This window comes from Rhyacophila brunnea, unplaced genomic scaffold, assembly GCF_057557595.1.
Source record: "Rhyacophila brunnea isolate RB1 unplaced genomic scaffold, BYU_Rbru_1.0 scaffold_3, whole genome shotgun sequence".
Taxonomy (NCBI): Eukaryota; Metazoa; Arthropoda; class Insecta; order Trichoptera; family Rhyacophilidae; genus Rhyacophila; species Rhyacophila brunnea.
The window spans coordinates 10,190,149-10,217,105 of NW_028232965.1; the positions used below are offsets into that span (position 1 = coordinate 10,190,149).

The following is a 26,957-nucleotide window of genomic DNA, read 5'->3' on the forward strand; positions in this document are numbered from 1 at the left end:
AATTTAATAATAAATGTCACAGATTGTGTTATTAGTCGATAGCAATATCGGTTGTAACACCGTTATCAGAACTATGAAAATAAATTACTTGTCTATGAATGCCTAATTATACAACTCATATAAAGTGACAGTAGGACTATCTCTCTCCTTTACCTCGGAACTATTCAAGAATAATAACCACTAACTTGGAAATCGTCTTAATTTATTTTCAAACATTTATTAAATATGATTTTCGTGAATATGCCTTTCCACGATAGAAAGCATTATCATTATAAATAATTCAATAATTGACAGTAAGAATTATCGCGGCCATAATAAGAAAATGTATGGGTAAACATGTATTATCCTGTAGTTGGCAAGATTGCATGCATGAATCATAAAAGTTTGTGAAAAGGTTCTGAATTTTCATGCGACAATAAGATTTTTTTGATCTGCGCCTGCGCAGTAGAACGATAGTGGTGAACCTGCCAGCAAAAAAACGAACTACGGACAAGTTTTCAGGATGACCGATTTTCACAACCTGTCAAATAGTACGAAATAGTACCATAAAATGACAACATCGCGCCTCGCTCAATCTTAAAGAATGAATTGGAGAGATAGTCAGCACTTTTACGTGTAAATAGTTATTGTCACGATTGTTTAAAATACTCACGATTGCTGCCAGTAAAACCATGCATGTGTACAGGCGCTATAATAACACAATGATGTTCTCTAGTAATTTAATATTAATTGGTGTTGTTTTTACCTGTAGTAGATGTGGTAAAGTTTCCTGGTTGTATTCGTCGAGCATCCCATTGGTTGCATGCAATTGTTGTACGTAGGAGTTATGACCATCCATGAAACCTGCCATCGTGGCCTGTGACGGAGATTGGGAGTAGGCTTGGTGGGCTGCTTTATATTCTTGACGGCACTAGAAACAGAAGAAACAATAAACGTATTATATTTAGATTCTCAGTAAACAGATTTGTTTTCATTTTTTTGCTCTACAATTCAGTACGAATCTTAAAAGTTTTTCTACAATAAATACTTTTTTATCATTCGCTTAATGTATAATGTAAGTTTTTACTCTGGGTCGAAACGCATATTGGAAAAGCACGGCGAGAGATTCCATCACTAGACACACGGCTTCAGAAGTGAATATTCTTCCACCCTTTCACGATGGGCTAACAAATTAACAATATATTGTAAATATTTGAATAACCATATATAATATTATATTATAGTGTCTAGTCGAGATGATTTATTTTCAATGTCAACAATGCTAGAAAATTACACCATCAACCGACCCGACTCGCGCGCCATTTGACTTTCTGGAATCTGGATTACTGGGAAACTGGAAAAGTTTCTGGAATCACTCTATTCATTATCCTTAAAGTCTACAATCGCGTATCCTGATGAACAACTTGATTTTAGGTAAATAATTGGCATAGTATTTTTCATACTTATAACTACAAAAACTGTTTAATAAAGATATTTGGTGAATAATTCGTATGCGTGAGATTTATCTGACATAGTGAAATATTTTAGATTGAGTATTAAATTATAAAATTTAAAATTATAATTAATTATTCCATACAGTCCACATGCATTAATACAGTCCAAACGTTTATCAAAAACCAAATTCAATTTCCATCAAGCTCAGTCGACAGTAATACGTTAAAATTATTAATAAAGCATATATTATGTAAATCTTTTATTTGGAACAAGGCGCCATAAAGCTAGTGTTTTATAACTTTCTGAGTTTATTTTTTATTGATATGTTATGAGTGTTATTTGAATCTGATTATTAATTGATAATCAATAAATTTAATGCTGTTTCTTGTGTCTCAAATTTTATCCCAATATCGAAAGAAATACTTGCTAGCATAATGTATAAAAAAACTATTTCGACACCCAAAAAAACGTGGTGGACACTGTCGTTACTGATATCATGAATAAATGATACGTTTGGTTTTCTTATTTATTTGTTCCGCCAAGAAACTGGTATGGGATGAATAATTGATTACGGTGAAGCAGTGGGTCAAGAAGTAATTGGGATGGAGTAAAATAAAGATATAATAAATAAAAACAAATAATAAGAATAGTATTATAACTCTACCACTAAAATCTGGATGGCTATACTTTGTAACAAGTTATAATATATTTCGTAAGGATAGCAAATGGACGACAGCCGTCATTAAGACAGACATGGACCCTCCAAACCAACCCGCCCCGCACCACACTCGGTCTTAATCGAGCATATCACGAGACCCTACTTTTAAATGTGAAGGATCAGCAGTTGTTTACGCCTGGCAATGTCTCAGGAGCAGATAGCTAAGACTGATGTCACCATGTTCTCAAGTGAGCTTTGACTCAGTTTAATGAAAGACACAATTTTATAAAAAGTGCCATGGAACAGAAAGAATAAATTGATAAATGAATTTAATGCTCGTATTATATAAGATACAGAAAACAAAGCTAAACAATACGGACAAACAAAAATATGTGAGGAAGTCTTCACGTCCGCAATAAGAAGACGCCATCGACAAGCAAAATACTAATGAAACAAATATACATACATAATTTGTAAATACATTTTGAATGTGGCCCTTGGGCGCGAATGCCAGGGGTGCGGGTTTGAATCCCGCTGGGCGTCATATTTCTTCTAGTGTTATATAATTCCTTCAAGTTTTTTCAAATTATGTTTGTTCAATAAAGAATATTACATTCTTAAATCTTGTTTATTAATCGTTAAACAAATAGAATAGTTAATTAAAGAAACATACCGTCAGAATAACGGTCAGTAGACAACGGACGTCTAATATAGAATAAAAGTTTGTACTAAAAAGTATTAAGATTAAATATTGTTGAGGTATCGCAATTTCAAGTACCTAGGTATGTACCTACTTTATGAAACTTTTGGTATTAACATATTTAAAATTTTAATAATTAAAATAAAATTTATTTTATTGATGAATCTTAACTGCAGTGATGTTACGCAATAATATACACGAACGTACATATATTCAGAAAGTTTAGCAATATGTTTCAAGACAACCCTTGGTTGACACATATTATGCAAAAAAGATAAGCATTCAACAACACGCACAATATCAAATAATTGCTATATATTCGGTATTTCACGGAGTTGTATTTCGCGACTGGGTTCAATTCAAATGTATATTTAGATACAGGGCATAAACTTATTGGTTTGAGTAATGGCTAGCAACCGATTGTTGTACAAATTCTGTTAAGATATTCAAATTGAGGTATAAATGCACCGTCTTGGAACGGATATGGTAATTAACAGTTTGGAACAGCTTGTGTAGATTATTATTTAACGTTTACATAATGTGCGATACGAGTAAACAGAGTTTCAATCAAATTATTGCTGAAGAGAAAAAAAAGAGATACATAAACAGAACTTTAATTTTTCAATCAATACATTGCTTACTTGATCAAGACATTCTTGGAAAACAGTATGTTTACCACGATTATCGAATTTTTGATGAATATTGTGGTTTTTTATTGAATTAAAATGAAAATGTACATTGTTAAATGACATTAAAGGTTTAAATAATGATCATGTTATGTGCTGTTACATGCTGTCGCAGTAAGTAAATAGTGTGAAATGTAATTTTTCTTGGTATTTAAAATTTATCAGACTGTAGCACATTTTGAACCTTTAAATGAACATTGTCAGTTAGCAAAATCTTCCGAAATCACCAGAACAATGAGGTCACCTCACACGCACCGCGCTTCTTCGACACTCGCATAACTCAATGAAAGTTTTTTTAACATTTTCTACATGCCTATACATTTTCGGCTCATGTTAAAATTGCGGGTTCTTTGTTTTTAGTGGGTTTCTCTATGGATTTCTATGAAATTGTCATCTATTATCTATGGTCGTAGAAATTTAATTTTTTAAAGTAGAAACTGTAACAATTAATCATGAATAATAATTAAAAATACTAAGTAATACATCAGAGTTGGCACTCTCCGTTATTGAATTTATAGTGATCATTGATCCATGTGACGAATGATTTTGAAAATACTATCTGCAATAAAGTAACGATTATTTTTGAAAAACTAAGAAACGATTTCGCTACTTTACCAGATATGATTGTTATTTATGTTTTATTTTATAAAATTTTAGTAAGTAAATAAACAATCAATAAATATCAGCCTGTAATATTACTGTATGACTTAATGAAGTTAATAATATTCATATCACGATAAGATATGACATGACACGAGTTTGATATTTTATTTGTCTATTTATAGTGAAAGTGATTTCCAAGAAACTTTCTTTTAGAAGAAAAGATTTCTTTTTAAGATTTTTTTTTATCAAATAGATATTAAAAAGTTATATATAATGTATGAGTTTTTGACATGTATTTGTCTGAAAGGTAAACAGTCCATCAACGATAATCATTTGTTTATTTTAACAAAGAAGTTTTGAAAACGCAAAAAATAAAATGAACGTGCTAACGGAAGTCCCCAACCTTATTTAGTTAACATTATTGTTGGAACCCATAAAATTATTTTCTCAAATAAAAGGAAGTCGCTGCCGAAAGTGAGAATAATTGAATATGTTAACACGTTTTATCATATTACTTGGCACTTCCTTTGAGGAAATTTACATTTATATTGTTTGGGGTTAACTTTCAATTGCTTTCATTACATAATTAAAAATATATACTTAGATAAAATAGATGACTGAAGAAATTAATGTATTTAGAAAATAAACCGTCAAACTATTTAATTTTAAATCATTTGATATTTACTAAAATTGTTTAAAATAATGTTTAAAATAACGAGATTATATAGAATATTCGGCCACACATCTTTTCACTGATATAATATAACTATACAAAACGAATCTCGTGTACCATTATTCGATGGCTCAAAATTCTAGAGATATGAAATATTTTAAGGATACAGTAGACATATTATGTTCTTCTCTTGCCTCTCTCAAAAGAAGTTTCACAATGAGTAGGAATTTATAATTGTTTTTTTTTCTCATAAATTGCGTGTTCTATTTTATTTTTAATTCGCTGGCCATCAATTATTCAACAATTTAGTATCGCATACTGAACAATATTCTATACTTATCTGATTGATACTGTTGGTTGACTTTAATAATAATAAAAATATAATATTATTCCTCATTTCCTTATTTAAAGAGAAGAAAAAAACTTAATAACTATAAAAATACCAGTAGGTATATTTTTCTCAGCCTTTGCTTTATTAGTGAAAATAGTGGTCTTCACTAACAGTATCTATTGTCAGTATGTTTACAATTCTTTTACTGTTGTCACCGGAATCGGCTAACTATAAGAGTTTCTTGATTTGATCTGTATTTTTTTTATTTTATCGTTTACCAGCCAGTCTCTATAAGCTATTACTTCATTATGGCCAATGTACTGAGCGTGATGAAGAGTTAAACTTAAATAGATAATTGAAACTCAGTTTTAAATATTTTTTGTTGATAGATTATATTGAAATTGGATACTAAAAAATCTTGATAGAAGTTGTCGTGCAAAAAATACAGCACTATTTTAGCCTTAACAATCTACGCTATATTCATTATTTTACTATTCCGTATATATACTAGCAATATCGATTGAATATTAATTCAAATCGCTAAAATTTAAAAACTTCAGTTTACTCGTTGAAATCGTAATGTCAATGTTGTGACCCGCGTTGCTAGTTCAAACGATTCAACGTAATTTGATGGACAAACGGTAGTCGGCAAATATTTCGTTGATTTCGCGTGTATTTGACGTTACGTCAGCCCAAATTGATACGTCAGTTTGGGGAAAGCGGTCAAGATGCCGCAAGTTTATGGAAAACATCAAAGGCGAACGTCCGACGAAAGCCGGCTGACGAGAAAGTCAAAGAAACTACGGAAAAATATATTTCATTCATTTTTAAAAAAAGTTAAGTTATCCAGATATAAACAAGTAAGCGTAAATATCTTTTTATTTACAGAAAATAATTGGTTGTTGTAATTTACAATGTAAACATTCAATGAACCATGGAATGTTTTTATAATAAAATATACAACATACTTATATTTTGAAAAAAAATCCATTAAATTACATAGATGTTTGTTTAAAAATGTGTTTTCCGATAGAATGACTAAGCATTAAAAATCTGTATGTCTATTAGAAGCTGACAGATGTATTTTCAAATTTTGTTTATGAATTCAATAATCATTAAAAAAAGGAGGATCAATTTATTATGATAAAATAGGTTTTTTCATAACAAAAATGCCTATTTTGGTGTTAGAACCCATCTTCATAGAGATCTATCAATAACCATTTATAAAAAAAATCAATATAAATTTCAAAGATATTAATAGATTTCCTGAAGATGTATATATACATATATATATATATATATATAATACTTTTTTATATGTAGTATTTATTTATGTTATATAATCGTTCACCCACGTTGGATGCGCGATCTTATTTCGTCGTATTTATTAGTTCTTACAACGTCTGTTCAGACAAGTTTGTTAATATAACTGATTTTTTTACCTTTTTACCTGCGTGTGAGTCATCAAGACTAACGGATAGTTATTATATAGGGACCTATTTGATTTATGCGCAGTTATCGTGCATTCTATGTTCTCATTGATTCTTTAACGTTTCGTGTTCATGCCACGAGAATGGCTCCTGCAATTAGCTATGTGTATGGGGAAAAGAATGCCAAAAATAATACACGGTGAACAAGAACTAAAATCATACATTGGACTTATAACACGTATACTTTACTTCTTAACGATATATAATATTAAAGGTAATTAAATAGGTATTATTTGGATAGGGTACGAAGATATTGTGTGATGGATATCGTATGAAATGTTTTATGCGAATTTTTTATCGAAACCGCTCGACTCATTATGGCAAATGTACATTGTTAAAAAAAATACATAAGCCCTGCCCATTTCCCTACGAAAAATAATTTAAAACGTGCGAGCCAGCCCGCTTGATAAAGTACCAAACCGAGACGTGTAGCATCAAATAGCTATTTATTGGATATTTAATCCGTAAGCTACCGCGTAGGTATACAGCTTCGTAGTAGCCATTTATTATTGTCATGTTTATTTACATTATACGAATTTAAATGTATGTAGGTAGGTGTTGTTATTTACTAAGTATTTGTGAACGGTAGAAATCAATTAATCCATTAATGGTTACACTGTTTGTTAATATTAACATGTAAATAGGTATATTTTTTCCAGTATTTACGTCTAAATGCTTTGAAAGAAATAATACAGTATTTCGAGCTAAACCAAAACTGCTGGCATTTACAAAAAAATATAATGGTAAAGAAAATCATACGCACGGATAATTAATTTTGTATTTGAAAGTAATTTCAAAAAATCTGTACAATGCCCACCGTCGCTTAGAGTAGAGGTTTCATTACGTAACATTTGATTTTTCTATAGTATTAGTATACCGAATGTATCTTTAGCAATTTGATAAGCTGTTCATAAATCAATCAAACTCGGAGTTACATAAAAAAACTATTAAATCAGAATATACTTTACGCATACTATGTTAGGAAGGTATTAGGAGCTTGGTCCTGGGACACTTCCGAAATAATTTTGAAAGGAACTTAATGCTTGTCACGCCAAAATATATGCTCGACAATTGGATGTGGAGGGAGGAGAGGGAAATTCACAAATAATTAACTGTCCTTGACAAAGTTCTTGATTATATGTAACAAAACCAGGATTTTTTACTATTACTAATTGTAAAGGAGATAATCTCATTGGTATTATCAAATACTTATTTTTATTTAAAAAAGACACATTGAGCAAATAACAAATAACAAATTATTATAATTAACTATTTCTTTTATTCAATGAATAATTCACAAGATTTAAGAATATATCATTCTGATTATTGATATTTTTATTTTTATATATATTTTATATATATTTTCAATAATCAGAATGATATATTCTTAAATCTTGTGAATTATTCATTGAATAAAAGAAATAGTTAATTATAAATTATTAGCAAGTGCAAGTAGTTAAATCTAAAAAATATTGGAGAAATTCCACGACGTCGGTTAGTAATCAAAGTAATAAGTAAATAGTTACCTACTTTGATTTAAGAAACAAAAATCGATTGCCAAAGTAGCTTGATTTGGAATAACATTGATGAGTAGGTATTAATATTGACCAATAGTTAAAATTTGTCGCTATTAGTATGTCATCTCGTAGCATAATGGTAATGCAGCGGATCAGGGCGTATACCTGGGAGATACGGAGTTCGAATCCCCGTCGGGTTGGCTTACTTTTTTCAAAAAAGATTTTTTTCTATTGGTTATAATGTATGCTCTCAGAAAGTGTTTTTCTAAATTATATATGTTCAACAAATTATTAATTCAAGACGGTAAGAACATGACATTTAGAATAAAAAGTAGAGGTAAATAAACTTAGCAGAGAAAAAAAAACAAAGAAAAAAATTATTTTATTGCAAAAGAAATAAAAAAAAAAACAACAATAATGTTATTTATTGTAAATAATAATACAGTGGGCATATACGCAAGTAATATTAAGGCTATACCTCAGTTGAGGCATGGTCTAAAAGATCGTGGCTAGGCGATGCGCGGGTCGCGGGTCGCGGGTGCAAATAACGCATGCCGAACGAAATATAATTTGTCATATAAATCCAACATGCGTCCATTTAATGTTCTGTTTTCTTTCAGAGACGTTTAAAGCGTCATAGAAAGCGGCCGTGCATATCCTCGGCTGTGCATATATGACGGGTGGTGGTGGGACCTTTAACGTATGTTCTATTATTAACAATAATAATATATTCATTGACATGCTTTTTTTTTTAAAGTAAATGGGTAACGTTTTTAGTCATCTTTACAGGATTTAAAAATTAATACCCCCGTCGCCAGTCATCACAAAACAATTGGACGTATTCACATCTCGACTTTCGGTCTCCGAGTGCCAGCGAGTCCAAAATTTCGTCGCGCCTATAGTTGAAAACTATTTGCCGTTTCACTGAAGTATCGCCTTAATCTTTAATGTGAGAGTGAGGATGTAGTATTTTTTAAAAGTAGCTTGTGAATTTACGAGTGTGAAGTCATGGAAGGTGGTAGAGGGAAAAACAAGTACCTACATAATAACAGAATGATACCCTATGACAGTATTATAATACCTTACATTAAGGGGGATCTAGAATCTGGAATAGATCTAGATATAGGATTTAGGTATGGTCCCAATATTTAAGCTCGATTTGATATAAATAAAAAGGATTTCAACTTATACACATTTATATTTTTATAAAAATCGATAGTTTTTAAAATAAATATAAAAAATATTAAAACGATGAATTAGTCAAAAATCTATACAAGAAAAAATAGAAAACTTAATAAACTAAATTTTAATAATAAATATGACCATAAAAATAATGTAATAATAACGTAACTTTCACGTAATTCACATTTTATTTACAATAATTGTAAGTTTATCTTTAACTTAAAAAAAATCTTTTTAATGTTTTCAGATACATATTTATTAATTAATACTGTTATAATTTACAATTTCAACTGTATTATTTAATAAATATGTGTCCGAAAACATTAAAAAGATTTTTTATTTTTTTTTAAACTTAAAGATAAACTTACAATTGTAAAAAAATGTAATAAAATGTGAATTCGTTGCAGGGTCAAATCTTATTATTGAATTATATTTTATGGTCATAATTATCATTAAAATTTAGTTTATTAAATTTTAAATTTTATGTGGCTTAGATTTTTGACTAATTCATCGTTTTAATATTTTTTATATATATTTTAAAAAACATCGATTTTTATAAAAATATAAATGTGTATAACTTGAAATCCTTTTTATTTATATCAACTCAAACTTCAATATTGTGACCAAGCCTAAAATAAAATTTGATATAAATAAAAAGGATTTCAAGTTATACACATTTATATTTTTTTAAAAATCGATGTTTTTTAAAATATATATAAAAAATGTTAAAACGATGAATTAGTCAAAAATCTACACCACATAAAATTTAAAACTTCATAAACTAAATTTTAATAATAAAAATGGCCGTAAAATATAATGTAATAATAAGATTTGACCCTGCAACGAATTCACATTTTAATACATTTTTTTACAATTGCCAGTTTATCTTTAAATTTAAAAAAAAATAAAAAATCTTTTTAGTGTTTTCAAATACATATTTATTAATTACTACAGTTGAAATTGTAAATTATCAAAAAAAAATCTAAAATTGCAAGCTTCGTATTTTTCCGTTGGGTGCCTCTTTTCGCCTCTGATAGTATAAGCATCTCCCTTAAACAATGTTAAATGTACTAGTGGCTGACTATTTATACCCTTCTGAACCCGTGCGTCATTCAAATCCCGAATCTAGGAAATTCACATATTCATTTTTCATTGTATGTTTGGATCGAGAGTGAGTGTGTGAAACCATTTATTTTTAAAAGTCTGTTAACAAAACCTCCTCGTGAGGCGTCTGAGATCATTAATGGATTGTAAAGACATAAATACATGCTCACCATGTATATATAGAAATCTGCCTTTAAACACATCAGGTATTAAGTTAATTGGTTCGCTCACCTTAGTAAGCTTTTCCTCTGTTTTGGCGATGATTGTATCGCAGCCGTCCCTATGCGCGAAAACCTTTCTCGCCTGGAGCTTTCTGTGGAAGGTTCTTTCGATGAGTGGTCGCGCCACGTGTCTATCCAGCGCTGCAGCCACGTCGCTGTGCGCCTGCGAGTCCGCTTCCACTTCCTGAAGAAGTGTCTCCCACGTGTGAAAAAGTGAACTGGGACATGCTGGCCTGAAATAATAAAACGTATATATATATTATTAATTAATCTAGGTAGCCTTGATGAAACTCTATTAGAAATGTATCACATAATATATATATATATTATATATATATATATGTGTTTATTCATATTCCATGAAAAAAAAAATTCTGTAGTTTTTAATTAATTATCGCTTGTCCCTTGTTTTGCATAGAAACCATATGGTCACAAACCATCAGTTTAGATTAATTTTTTACACATCTATTATTAACGTAATATGTTATTGTATATATCAAATTGGATTCAACGACGATGATTGTCTATGGTGACTACTTTTAAAAAGAGGTCATCAGCATAGCATTTCAAGGACTATTGCTATGTCTTTTATAAAGATTGCAAACAATATTTGCTGCAAGTTTGAGCATACACAAGAAAATATGTTGAAAGTATATGACTAATAAAGTCCGCACGACATTCGTCGGTGTTTTGTAAAAAGGGCGAATTAACCAAAATGCTACTTTACAGGAGGAGGATTTTTAACTTTTGACATTTATTTGTTTTTTACTTGTAGCTGATTATAAATATGTAACAAGTTTATAATAAAGCTTAGAAATAATACTGTCATTATAATAGGTATTATTATATAATATTTCAAAAAGCCTAATATGTCACATTCGCTTTTTATTTCGTAATTTTAATTAATTTAATTAAAGCTAGTGGGGTATCTATTGTATTTTCATTAAAATCTCGATTTCGCCAAAATGGTTGATTTGCTCTTTTTACAAAACACCGACGAATTATGTTGTTGACGATTTTAAAAAAAATCCTTTTTAGTCGTTTTTAAGGTTATGTATTCCTCACACAACGTATAAATTCTACGATATTCATTTACACACTGTGAAAGCTCATGTAAATAATAATAAGTTATTTTTGGAGCAGAAATCGTGATATCTACTTCCAATTCGATATGTCATTTATTAAAAGTGTTTGATTTTTCAATTTCATTCAAAAATATAATATACGTATTTTCTTTTGTTTGATTAGCATTTTTCATTTCTACACCTTGCTATTTTTCAAAGAATACCGGAGTAAGTAAACACAAATTGTTTGCTTAAAAGCATCCAAACACCATTTCAACATTTCAAATAAACGAATGAAGCACCAAAGCATTTAAGACGTGTACGTTATTCAATTACTGGGCCATCTTTAGACTGAAAAAAAGACAGAGTTTACTTTTATTCATACTTAAATTTTTTTGGGGCATGGCCTGATAAAAATGTTATGTAATCAGATAATTCACCGCACGGATATATAAATAAGCGTGTTCAAGAAAATATTACCATATAATTGTAATATTGAATCAAATTAATATGTAATCATTATGCTATTAAATAATTGTATGTCCGCCACTTTATTTTTACACAAATATTGTTTTATTGATAATGTGGATTGAATTTTATTCCGATTTTTGAATTATTTTACCAATTAAATGAATTATATCTGTAGATATTTTTTTTTATCTAAAAATGTAAAACTATTTATATAAAAGTGTTGGTTAAAAGTGTTCTTACAATTAGAATTATCAGATGATATTAAAAGTCTGCCTACGACCAATTGTTTGTAGCAGTAAATATTTTCGGTGGACTAAATATTTTATTATAACATGATTTCTTTTGATAAATTTATGTTATCGGGAGAGAAGGAAGGGAGGTAAAGTGATTTATAAACGATTATTACCGTATTGGTAATGTCAATGTTAATTAAAATAATAATAATCATCATTATAATCAGACACGCGGCCATCAAAGCTGTATTATGGGTTTTTCTAGAAACTCTCAGTCAAAAGTGGCCACCTTATATTATTATTTGGTAGGTACGTCAAAAATAAGGTAGTAATCAATAAATAATTTTACACTTGTCTTTTATTCTCAAATTATTTTGTATTAATAGATATTTCTATGTGTTAATTCATTTTATTCCATATAGTATTCACATTATGTACTGCGCAGTTTCATAAAATTGATTGATTGAACTGTAATGAAACCGTTGCATAGATAGACTATACAGAATAAGCATTCTTGTACTCAAATTATTACTGATTAGTCCATAGATACGGGAGATGATCTTCATTTCAAAAATGTTTGGAATTCATTAATAACGACTGATTATCTCTATGTGCCACTTAAAATCAGAAAATAACAAAAATGTTGCCTTGACCTAGGCCAGTGGTGGTTTTCATTGAATCATAGGATGCGCTTGTTTAGTAAAGATTCACAAATAATTGAAGATAGAAGAAAGACAGATGGATTTTATTTATTTAAAACATCATTGAATAAAAACTCAATTATATATATATATGTATGTATACAAGCAAAGAGGCTCCAAAATTATCATAAAATACAAACAAATAAGACATACAGCAGATACAAATTCCATCGATCTCTTTACAAAAACATTTAAATGTCGAAACAGATGAAACTAACTATGTGAAATTTAAAATTTTATATCAAATATTATTGAAATGAAATTTACGTTGTTTATTTTAAGTTTATTAGCTTTATTTCAATCGCAGGGACGTCAAAATCAAGTAAAGTTTAGGTTTAGAACCTCCACGCACTTTCAGCTATCACTAATCTTTGTGGATGCGGTCTTTCGCTCTTGACAGCTACGAAAATGGCGTCATTCACCGTGTGCGCGATCTCACATCAATCGAATTCTTTTTTGATTGTACGATACGCTATCCGTGATTGTGAATAAAAAATATCACGTCAATTTGACCGTGACTTACGCAGGGTTAGGTTATGTTAGGTTAAACTAGGTTAAGCGAGTATGTTAACTTTTGCTTCTGGAAAAATAAGCGTTCTGTTTCTAAACTCCAGTCAGATAGCAAAATTGTAAAATTTACAATTTTACCACTAATATAATATTAAAGATTTAAATTAAATAAAAGGCAAAATGACACAAAATTAAAAACTAAGTAAGTATGAGGTATTATTCTTGAAATCAATGCAAATAACGTAAATTAAAGAATTTTGAAAAAAATTGTGGGAGTAGGCTACAAAATAAGGTTAGACGAGATCACGACTACAGTCATATTTAGTTAAAATATATAATGATTATTTTTTCATTTATTACGTTATGAATGATCTCAATAGACTAAACTATAAGTTTCAAACCGTTTCTGATTACAGTTATTTTTGGCAGAGAAATATGATAATCAAAAAAAATAACAGCATAATTAATAGTATTAATTAGATTTTGCATTGAAATTATATTTTTGATTTAAGTTTTACACTTTTCTATTTAATTCGCCTTTTGTGACCTGGTTTTTTATTAATTATTATTTTTTATTTGTATAATTTATTCACTGAAATAATAAACCAACATCGGTTTCGTCTTACAACATAATAACAACTAGTCTAGTTACCAATTGATTTCATCATTAGATGTTAATAGCCAAATACAAAAATAAATATATGGAAAAAACATATCTTCAACCGTGTTAATTTAACTTTAATGCTGTTATATTATGATATTGTATGTTGAATACCTTAATAACCATGAAATATTGTTACGTAATCGGGAATATGTGCATTTTGAATAGTGAATTTTCTTCTAATTAGTACATTTTTGAATTTTGTAGCGTTATTTATTTTAAATGTTAAATGGAATATTTTAAAATGAAAACGGTTACTTTAATTCACCTGTGCATTGAAATATAAGTATTCAATTATTATGGGCTTTTAGAATGTTAAAAGTTTATAATATTTTTGTAATATTATACGAACATACTGAAACTTTTTTGATGTAATTTAAACATTTCAGTGAATGGCTGTTGAGCTTTTCATATATGGAAAGAATACCACTTATATTAAGCCTTTCAATTGTAGATCCAATCAAAAGTGCGCATTATTATAATACTGATTTTAGAAATAAACGTAAAATCGGCTTCTACTGACCGCAAAAACTGGTTTGTACGCAATAGTTGTTTCATTTTGAGTAAACATATTGTGTGAAATAAAATTCACAAAATAATCATTGCTGTATGAATTATGCAATGGCAACCGCTGGGTATATAATAAAACACAGCGAGTCGTTTCTACTAACGAACCAGGTGAAAAGAAATCGCAAAAAATGTAAATATAATTAATACCGTGTTCCTTTTGATACAAAGACTTTTGGAGAGATAAAAAGTATAATAATATAGTCCATAAACAGATGGAATAGTACTAAAATTTTATTTTTAAATGGGTACTCTAAAAGATAATAAGCAATAAGCAAGAATCGCCAGTCAAACCACTCGTGTTTAATTTTATTATATACTGTTTTCTAGGTACGAGTTTCACGGTTGTTTGATATCGTATTTGGTTTTTGGGTTAAAATTATTTGTTTTTCTTTCTTTTTTTACGAGATGTTACGAGATTATTGCATAGGTCATTATTAAGAGATACTATATTCGTATACTGTTAGGTGTGCGAATGCAAACGGCACTCTTAAATTTGATCGAAAAGCATCGTGACCAAGGCCTAAACAAAAACGAACAATAAGTGCGAGTGAGAAAGTAGAAATTTCTACGGCTGTATTAAATATTTTGTGTACACGTCGCCGGAAAATATTGGTTTGAATGACAACATTCATTTAAAAACAGCGAGCACGTGATGCTGAAATTTATTGTTTTTGTGTTAAATATAAAATGAATTGTAATTATTTTTTAGTTAATTTAGTAGAAAAATGGTTACTTATGTTGTGTTTAAATTTGGTAGCCATACTGAGAAGCAACATGATGGTGTAATGTTTCATAGTTAAGTTAATACTAATAAAATTGAGGTTCTACTGTGGGTTATACGCAAGAACTACGGCCTCTTTTTGACGAACTATAATAGCCACTCTCTTTATATTATTACCCTGAGATCATGACATTTTTTGTTATAATATAGGTACCTTGGTATATAATATGAAGCACTATTGATTATTTTTTTTTTTTGTTCATTTAAATATTCTAAACAATGATGTTTAGTAGTCATTATATTAAAATCATGATCAATGTTTGTATCATTAATTGCATGAAATTTTAATTTCATAAAAAAACTCAGAGCACTATGTGTGAAGTTACCAAAAATCTGCAATGCTAAATGACTTAAAACTAATTTCATCAATAGTGTTAGTATATTTTTCACCTTCTATAATATACAGCTCTCCTCCATGCGGATTTAAAATAAAATGGATAAACAATGTAAATCGCTTCTTATAGAGGTTATTCGTGATTATTTTATAAAGATTCTTTACAACTTGGCCAACGTAAATTACTAAATTTAATTCTAGACACATCTAAAGTGTAGACTATATAAGTATCATCACATATATTAATGATTCATTCGGGTGAATGGTTAAATTAAATCAAAAGTACCTATTTAAAGTACCTAAAGCGTATACAAATATTATCATTAAAATATCAAAACAAATATTATAATCCCTCTTTTTAGGTGAAGCCCTTTTACAAGTATCTTCATTTTAATGGTCCTTATTTATATACAATGAGAATATTTCGTGTCTACGTTTTGTAAAAGCGTGGTGAAAAAAATGGTTAATTTGATTTAGGTAAGACTACGGCGGTAAAACCCATTCAGAAGTAGGTACATACTTTCAAACCATTTTCTATCAAAATTCTCGGATACATAATATAAAGCACAAAATAATTATGGGACCGCGCTTTGGAGTGGAAATAATTTTCAAAACCATACAAATTCATTCCTAGAAGGATTGACAGAAATACGAATTTCAGTATTATATTTTATTTTTGATTTTGCTGAATGAAATATTATTATAATGATTAATATTTTGCAATATTATATGGTTTACAATGACATATGGGGACGTAGTGTGATTTGTAAATTGAACTTGTGTTTGCGTTGTAGAACCCCATTTTGAAATAAAGTTATTAAATTAGTAAAAATAACAAACATAAATTTGTTTTAAAACCATAATTAGGTAATATGATGTTTTAGATCGTTTATTAATTAACAATTAATAGCTGGGTCAATATTTACTGCTGTACGAAGGAGTGTACAAAAAGATTGAAACATTCTCGATAATGTGCATTTATTGCCACGTAATTCTGCTGAGTGTAACTATATTGTCGATCCAATTCATTAGAATGGCATTTCCTTTTAGAAAGTTTTCTATATATTGGGTATTACAACAAATGCCTCGGTTGGTAAATATATATATTCTAATTAAATCCATGTATTCTAATCATTTTTGAAAACTATATTACATCGCATAAGTACTTTTATTTATTCTTTAATCAAATTATTTCTTTCCTTATCTTTACACATTATATCCAGCATGCACCTTTCAATACTACGTTATGCTATTTTAAGTTTTTGGGTCTTTATTTTACCGAGGATCCATGTTTTGAGACGTTAATAGTTGTTTGTTGCCTTCGAGGTGCAAGATATAGTTACTAAGCCAACGGTAAACGATAATCAAAAAATAAAAAATGTGTAGTCGATACCGAAAAAGTTAATAGTAAAAACGTTGTACAGCAGGCGATTTATTTACTATTCAAGGAATACTTTTTTAATTAAATAGGCTTTTAACGCTACGTTATTACATATATATATTATTTAAAATACAACAATATATTTTTAGAGCTATTTTGTCACCTTTTGAATTTCACTGTTCAAGTTGTATGCACTCCCAATGCTGACACTTGGCGTATCTCTATTTTATATACGTATATAATATAAACATAGTAAAACAACATAATCATGATTAATAAAATAATACTTACACGAAAACTTGATACAACTGACTTCAAATTGAGGTAAAATCTGTTTAGAGCTTTAAAGATTATACATAATATGAAATCAAACAAATATACAAACCAAGTGGCAAGTTATATGCTGAAAAGTAGATACAGTATGACATAATTCTAGATATTATATTATGTACTGTTTATTTATAGTGGAAATATAATCGTCGTGAGCCTTGAAACCAGTTCAAGTCGTAATCATCGCCATATTGAGTAAATATGACCTATGTTGACAGAGGATCGATTATTACCTAATAATATCGTCAATATGGATATTTCCATTACCGAAGTATGCCTCTGGGCTTAACGACACGTTGTCGACATGGCTGAACGTAGCTGAGTAATTCGGTGAAATTAGTATCCAAATTTAAAGCAAAATTCTTTAAAATACATTTATACCTAATTGTAATAAAATATACGTGTGAAAAACTACGCTGATTTCATGTTGTATAAATAGTAGTTATCGAAAATTGATGCAATGTAAATTATTTTCAGATATATTGCCCTCTTAACATGAAACAAGATTTCTAGATTTATATTTGATTTAATGTTATTTCTGCAAATACAATCACAATGTGACGAAATAGGATATAATAAAATATTTTATTAACTTAAATAAAACAAAATATATATTATCTATTTTATTCTCAGAATCATCGTCCTGTTTTATAAAACTTCGTAAATCCAAAGTAACTTTTTTATCAGGAGAAATTAAAAACATTTAATTGTTTATTTTAAATAGATGTTCCAAATTCGAAAAATTAAAATAGAACAAACTCTGTATAATTTGAAATGAAAACGTTTCCTGGTATTTCGGAGGTTTGAAAACATTCCATTGATTATGTGATTATATACGATAACGTCGGGATTTTCAAAAATATATTTTTTTAAATATTTTTTTTATATATTGTGCGAAACTCTAACATAAAAAATATATTTGTAATTATTAGGGTATAAATGTAGATGAACTCATAAGTTCGGTGGATGGACGTGGCAGCAAAGAATTAGGAACCGAGAAAAATGGATGAAGTCAGGGAAAGCATTTATCAAAGAGTTGACCCATGGCTGATGATGTTGATGATTCAATAAAAAAATATTATTTAGCCAAAACAGCATTTATGAGTTTTAAAAGTTATACCGACGATAATCTAATAATGATCAAGACCGGTTTTTTTCATTACAAAAAATCAATAATTATGTAACTATTTATTTAAAGTAATTTAAAAATCATGAAAAAATGTGTAATATTCATATTTTATGAGGATTTTGACAGCCTAGTGAGAAGATATCTTCACAGATTTGCTTACTAGAAATAGTTACCAAGAATTTGTTTAGCCTATGAGAATTATGCTCTAATCTAAACACATAATGAAAAAATATAATACCTATAAGGATTGTGACTTGCCACGGTATAAACGGACTATCTACCACTCATCCATCTCGGGTGCGCGAAGTATTTATCTTAAAAGGAATTCTAACATTTTCTTGAATTTATAGTAGATACACAATACAAAGTTTGATAGTTAATAATTACACTAAATATTGATATAAAATGGAAGATTTTTCTATCATGTTTCTAAAAAATCTATGTGTGTACAAAGGGATACTCGAGGGCGCCGGGTCACCCGTTGACATATAAATTAAGAAATTGTGTCGTGAACTATGCCCTTATCTGTCACACGTGACGCGTGCTGATAATCTCAGATTGTGTTCAAGTCTTCACCCCTCTCTTCTATCCGCCCCTTACACATGTAACAAGATAGATCAAATAATATACGGAACATGGAAAAAATTACGTTATTATGTAAACTGTATCAAGTAGAGTGGAAATGCCTTCTTAGTATATTTTTGATGGCATGTTAAGCGTTTCTGTTGAAAGGTTGAATATTCTGGATTTATTTTCATGTTCACTCTGTTAAAATTATTATTTTATAAATTATTATTATGTTCGATGAATTTTATGTAGTAGCGGATTATTGTAAAAGGCACGTTAGACACCATGTGGTTTTGGGAGGCCTTGAGCTCCTAGGAAAAAGGTATTTATTTTACCAAATATAATCTGATATAATTCATTGATAATAATTATAATTGGCATTGTAAAGAAATTAAAAGAAAAGAAAGAAAGAAAAAAAAAAGATAAAAAGAACTTTTTATAAACAACGTTTTTAAATTTTCTGTTGAATTATTATGCTCAATATGCTCAAACTTGTACTTGATATGAAGTAAATAAAGAAAAACAAACAAACAAAAAATATAGACTACTGAAATGTCATTTTGATTTCCACAGTAACGCACGTATATATTAATAATTTAGTTGCTAGGACCACCCACTTAGCAACCAATAATAGTGGATTGGAATACGGATTTCTTCCGAAATAACTTTTCATACAAAATGGAATTACTGAAAATAAATTCAATTCTACTTAAAGATGGCTAAAAGTATTAAAAGAATGCATTGGCATTGGGTTCTGATATATTCTAAAAGTTTTAAATGTCTAGTTAGTCGGGAAGTTAGTTAAAAATTGATTGCAAGATTTGTACTGGATAAACAACCACCGGACAAAAAATTAAGAATACGACCTAATAAAAACGTTGTAAAATAAGCCTGAAATATTCGACCTTTTAACGGAGACGCTCAACACGATATAACAAAATGTACCAGTAAACATTTCCTCTCTCAGTGATACAGTAACCGAAAGCATCCACCATAAGGTTTGCAGAGGATAAGAAAAACTGGAAAACGCTGATCGAAAATGTTACAGTACCAATTCACAATAATTACGATCCTCAGTTGTGAGGGTTAAGATATTTTATTGATGTAGTAACACATTATAATAATATACAATATTCTAATTTGCTGTTACATTATTTAAACTCACCAATATATTATATTCTGATTGGTCTGGTCTATCTAGTGAATATATTATACTTAACACCAAAACGTGTGTCCTAAAAAGGAATATACAATGTCGTTACATCGGAAAGTACAACGTAATCTATGGATAGATATTATGACAAAAAACTTAATTAATGAGAATAAGAACTAAATTAGGACTTAATGATTACTATAATAAAACGGCGCAAAATATTTTTTTTTGTGAGAACAAAACTATTATCCAGTGCATATCTTTGTAACTGATTCTAATACTGGGACTTCACAGTGGAGGTTTGTATTACTATATTTTTTTTACCAAAAATGGATGTTGGCCACTTGCTTAACCTATTCGAAACTGGAACCCACGACATTATAAGCCGACGCGTAAGCTACTTGGCTATAGAATTATTATCCAGTGCGTATTATTAAAATTAAAAAATAGTGACGCCAAGGGTAGATTCCAAATGTCCTTGTTGATAAACATCCGAAACAAGACTTTGCAATAATGTCGAGAATGCATCGTAATAACAATTATATGATGTTATATTCATAGTTTACTTTAGTTCAGGTAATTTGATAAAACGTTTGACTAGTGTTTTAAATATTTAAGGATTAATTCCCGACATGATGAAATGATTTAAATATTTATTGGTGGAGGTTTCAAATTTGTTATGATATTGTCTCATCTAACAAGAATATTTTTTCTTTGCCGGAAAATGGGTTAAATTATTAAAAACTAATCCATATATAAAACAATATTATCTAGTATGTCTGCAATTTTAATTTAAATATCCTAAAATCATACAAAATATTCTTTTTTTTAATATTATTTTGAAGTTTCTACTTTTGTTTTAAAGACGAATTAATCAATCATTAGTTCATATTATTCTATATCATATTTCCATTAATTCGGTGCGGAAAATTTTTCTTTTTACAACTATTCATTTTCCGAGTCGATATTTTATATAGTTCGTGTTCTTTTTATTTTTCCCATCACCGGATTAATCTTGTACTAAAAAGGCATCATTTTTGTTTATCGTACTGATAGTGAACTACATACACCTTTATGTAGATGTATGATTAAATTTCATTACTGATTATACGAGTAATATTATCCTTTAACTTAATCTAGAATTAGCAGAGTATCAGAGGCCTTGATATGGTATACTATATGTTATAATTAAATAATATACGTTAGGTAAAAGTAATTAATGATGAAAATTCTATCTTCATCATTATTTGTGGTATAAGTACTCACGTTATGAACTTCTACCACTTTCTTTATATGTGATCCAGCATCTTCAAGTATCTGTACCGAGTTCTCTACTATACTTATTGACAATTTTTAAAATTCCAAAGTTTTGGTCTGTCAGTTAACATACAACCATTTGACTTACTCTCCAAGATAGCCGTCGATAATTGAGAATTGTTTATTCTTGGTACACGGTTTGCCCATCAGTGTTTATGGACAAATATTAAAAAACTGCCGAGATATATTAATCTTGATGAAAGTTGTATAGGCCCTAGTTGTATCATATAAGCCATTCGTATCTTTATAGTATTGGGTTATAAACTTTTCTTGGATACATTGAGCGTGTGTTCGTCAGTTTTGGTGAAAGTCCAATACCACTTCAACCCGTAAGTTAAGTAAGAGTTCGATAAGCCTCATGTCCATCAGAAAATTTATAAAACGGTTTATAGGGAATTTGAAAATCTGCAAGATTTTTTCTCTCTCAGAAATCTTCAGTTTCTTTTTTGACATAGTCAATAGTTTTATTTTTCTTAGATCTCTCTAGAATCAAGTCAGTCTGCTCTGGCTAGAATATGTGCATTGTATTGTATGAACGACAACGAATCAACAATAAGAGTAATGTCTAGCAATCTAAAAAATGTAGTAAAAAAAGCATGTATATGATTTCCTAGTAGATATAGCTTTCAATAATTGCCGTTTACTTGGAATAATCAACTGATTCTTAGAGAAATCCAGTCGAATGCGATGATAAATTTTTGAGCCTGTGTTCTTTTGCAAATGCCTCCAGAGTAAATGCTATTCGTGAATGGGAAATGTGGGATAATCAATATAGGAAGCTATACTATAATATCAGCAAACAATAATTATATCATACCGCCACTTAGTCATTAAAGTTCCATTACGACAATTTAAGCATCGTTACTTAGGGAAATTAACCTCCATACTACAATGTCATAGGTACCTATTCATAGCTTCACACGCAAGGTTTGCCTTCTATAATAAAAATCATACAATAAGAACGAAAGAAAATAATATGACAATATTGTATTAATATAAACGTATTAAATTTTGATGACTGTCTTTCATCATAAGTCCATTAAACATGAGTTACTATATATTTTACTAATCCACTACTAGACTTAGTAAATAAACCGTACTATGGAAAGTAATTTAATGGATTTTGTAATGGGTTGGAAATTAGTTATTTAGCTACGTATTTTTTTCGACTTATAAATGAAAACTCTGCCATTCTGGGCAGAGTTTACCTGTGTGTCCCTGATAACTATCTTAGAAATAGGGAGCATCAGTTGTTTATTTTCCCAAGATGTAGAACCAACCTGCCACTAGTAATGGCAATTGGGAGGGCGATAACTATGTTCAACCAAATTGCTTAATTAGGCCCCTCTTCCATCCATATACTCAAGCATTAAAAGCGCGAGAGGTTATTGGTAGGTATTTATTATACAAAATACTCAAAGGAAAAAAAGTAACAGTCAAATTTAATTGTGTCGTATTTTTTTTTACAAAAATTTATGATATTTTTATAGTTATTGAAACATTTAAATTTTTAATTGGAGCCAAACTGACGCCAATTGTCCAGAATCATTTGGTCAACAGCGGCGTCAAATTGGCGCCGATTTTCTCCGATGTGTTAAACAGTTAAACGGTATGCAGCCAATGAGATGTCGGCTGATTGGTAAGGAACAATTTGCAGCCAATCATGTTTAAATATCGGCACAGTCGAGTCCAAGCTGTACGCAGATTGTACGATAGAGTCAAATATATCACCAGAAATGTATTATGTAGTATGTATATACTATATATACCGGCCATACTATAGTATAGTATGTATGCTTAGAGAAATATTGTAAGTATACTATACTGGGCATATGAAAAAGTAATAATAATTACGTTCCCGGTGACATATAACTTTGTCGTAAGAGTAAAACTGCGGCGCATACGGGTTTTGTTATTATATACGGGCTGCGAGATGAAAAATGCGACTTATGTTACCTTTCTTTTCTAAGTTCCCCATTCTTCTTTCTGTACGAAGCGACAAGCATTTGAAGTTCTCCCGCTTGCTGCTCGTACATCTGAGACAGCTGTGATGTGAAGTCGGAAACTGGAAATAAAATATTCAATATTACTTGTTTGATTACAATAATATGTCAGAATCTGACAGAAGTGTTAAAAAGGATAATCAGTAAGCGAATGAAATATTTCGGGCATATAGTACTACAGCTGTAAGGCTATCCGCTCACGCAGAAACTAAAATCTGACGAACTGGTTGGTGACTGATGCACCGCACACGGTGCTACTGAAACCTATTAATCTCATAACCTCAAACTGTCAAACCCATAGAGGTATTAAATAAAAAGAGGGGCAAGGAATCAGCTTTCTCATACAACTGAATGAATCAGACCAACAATAGCCGACAACTTACGAGAAATAGCGACGCGATAAAAAAAATGCTGGGCATCACAGAGGACTTACTTTGGTCTTTTGGCTGTCATTATAACGTACCCATATACGTGAAAGTTTTGCCGCAACTTGATTAACAGCCTGCCTCACCATACTTTGATAGGAACATGCCTGCTTCACCATACTTTGATAGGAATATGCCTACTTCACCATACTTTCATATAACCTGCCGCCCCTAGGTCAAACCCATTGTCTTTCCTACTTCATTCTAAGCTTTTTTTCCGTAATAACTTCACGGGAATATTCTGGCAGCCTGTAATTACACAGGAAGAAGTATTTATCAACATCTGCTATATATTACAAATTAAGAATCGGTTCGCCTATCTTTAACTTTTGACGTCTTAACTTGTTATTGCTTCTTTAGTTGAGTGCAGTGCTACCAATTTTGGTAAGAACATTATGATTTTTTCATCTAATTTACTGATATGGGTACCACTTTTTTATAGGTGACTGGAAACTAAAAGACTGGGAGACTAGCATGTCGCGTCTCTTTGGTTTCGGTCACGGACTTTTTGAAACTGAGAGATTACAGTCTTGCCGTCAGCGAGCCGGCATTGAAATACATTAGCTAGATACTGGAGTTCGGATGGTGAGATAAGTCTCAACGTAAAATTGGAGCCGCTCTCCCCGAAAAGTAGCGTTGTCCTTAAATCTTTAACGGATTATAATTTTAAGAAAAGATACATCAGTGTTCATAAATCATATTGTGATACGTGCTGTACGTATAATACTGTATTTTTCTCGACATTACGTAATGATTTTTAGCTAGTATGTACCTACGTACATCATGGCCCCCACAAAGGGGAGGCTGACAGGACTCTAGCCTAGGAGCCCGGCTTTAGGGGGGATCCCGGTGGGTGGGTCGACCAGTTAAGTGAGATAAACACACCACAAATTTACATGACTAGTAAAAAACGCTATTTAATGAGTGGCTTTTAATTTTATAATTATTTTTAGCGTGTCTCCTGATTAATAAAAATTACTGTTTATCCAATATGGCGAAGGCTCGCATGTTACTTGGCTCAGATCAGTGCTTTCCAATAGGTTGCCAAGTGCTGACAATTCAAGTGCATTTATTTAAAAATACCAAAAATTGCTAAAAACACGTAATCTGGAGTTCCATGGGGTACTATTTGGGGAAAACTGCTGTAGAACATTACACTGCCTTAAACCTTAGCGATAGGTAGGAGGCCCGCTGAACATCGTGGCCTGGGGGCTAGCTTAAGGATGTGGCAGCCATGATGTACATACTGTAGTCTAAAAGTCAGGAGATATCTATATTTGGTTACGTACTTTTCCGTTTTATACTTGGTGTAAATATGTAAACTCTGTCATTCTCGGTTGAAAAAGCGGCTAACATACATTTCTCGTAAAAACAAAATATATTAACGTAACCACCACTCTGTGGAGGATCATCTAAAGATCGAACATGGTGAAGTGGTAATAGTAGTAGTAATAGTAAATAAAATAAAATTACCCTTTTCTGTAGTATATCGAATATTACTAGAACATATATATATATATAAAAAACAAGATTAAAAGAACTTTTTAAATACAACGTTTTTAAATTTTCTGTTGAATCATATAAACTTGACTTGACTAGCTGAAACGATCAAAAACATTGCATTTGATAGAAATAATAAATGTCATTTTGACACTCATATTTATTTCCATAGTAATGCACTTATATATTAATAATTTAGTTGCTAGGACCCCAGACCCCTTGCAACCAATAATAGTGGATAGGATTACGGATTTCTTTCAAAATTACTTTTCATACTAAACAGAATCAACTGAAAATGAATTTAATTCTACTTAAAGATGGCTAAAAGTATTAAAAAATGCATTGGCATCGTGTTCTGATATATTATAAAAGTTTCGAATGTCTAGATAGTCGGGAAGTTAGTTAAAAATTGATTGCAAGATTTGTACCGGACAAATAAGAATACGAGCTAAGAAAAACGTTGTAATAAAATAGTCGCGTACCAGATAAATAAAATATAAAACCGAAATACTTATAGATATAAGTAGCATATTATTGTTTCTAACTTTATACACTTAATATAGAAAAAAATGTTTTTTTTTAGAATTCAGTGGGAATTTAGTAGAATTTTAATCTTACATAATATTATGTCATGTTTGCGAAATTTAACTTTGGATTTGAAAAAAGTCATCGACAAAAATAAGTGTTCCCAGTCATATGGTTAGGTACCTAAAGATGGTCAAATAGCGGTTTGCTAAGTACCGGACAAATAAGAATACGACCTAATAATAACATTGTAATAATAATAAAAAACGTTGTAAAAATGGGTTTTAATTGAATCAATTAGTATTTCAAGAGTTATAATTATCTGTTTTAGCAATAAATTTTTGTAGATTTTTAATCTAAAATAATAAAAACTCAATTCAAAAGGTTCAAATACAATAACAATATTTACATAAATCAGTCAGTTGGATAATTTATTACATCTATTATAAAATATCGGCGGGCTTAATAGATATTGTATTTCAACCATGACTATCACAGATTGAAATGTGAAGATAGACAGACATGCGATTAAGTATCTGTGGTTGACTGCCGGGTTCAAAATACTTTGATAGAGTTAGAACTATGTATTTGATGTGGTTTTGAAACTGAAGTCTTATAAACTTTTGGATATTCATTTGACTTTGATAATATTAAAGCTGATTTTCAAAAGACAATATCTATGAGATTTCCAATATTGTCTGAT

The 26,957-nt window shown here is 29.9% G+C and overlaps 1 protein-coding gene across 1 annotated transcript in view; it reads right to left on the reverse strand.

Moving 5' to 3' along the window:
• Stacl (SH3 and cysteine-rich domain-containing protein) overlaps positions 1 to 26,957 on the reverse strand; it is a 324,840-nt gene that overhangs the window by 86,110 nt on the left and 211,773 nt on the right. Inside the window, exons 4-6 of the mRNA XM_085952491.1 lie at positions 23,758 to 23,866; positions 10,610 to 10,832; positions 746 to 910 (exon numbers count right to left, since the gene is read on the reverse strand). Of these exons, the coding sequence (XP_085808617.1) occupies positions 746 to 910; positions 10,610 to 10,832; positions 23,758 to 23,866 (497 nt within the window). The remainder of the gene's footprint in view (positions 1 to 745; positions 911 to 10,609; positions 10,833 to 23,757; positions 23,867 to 26,957) is intronic.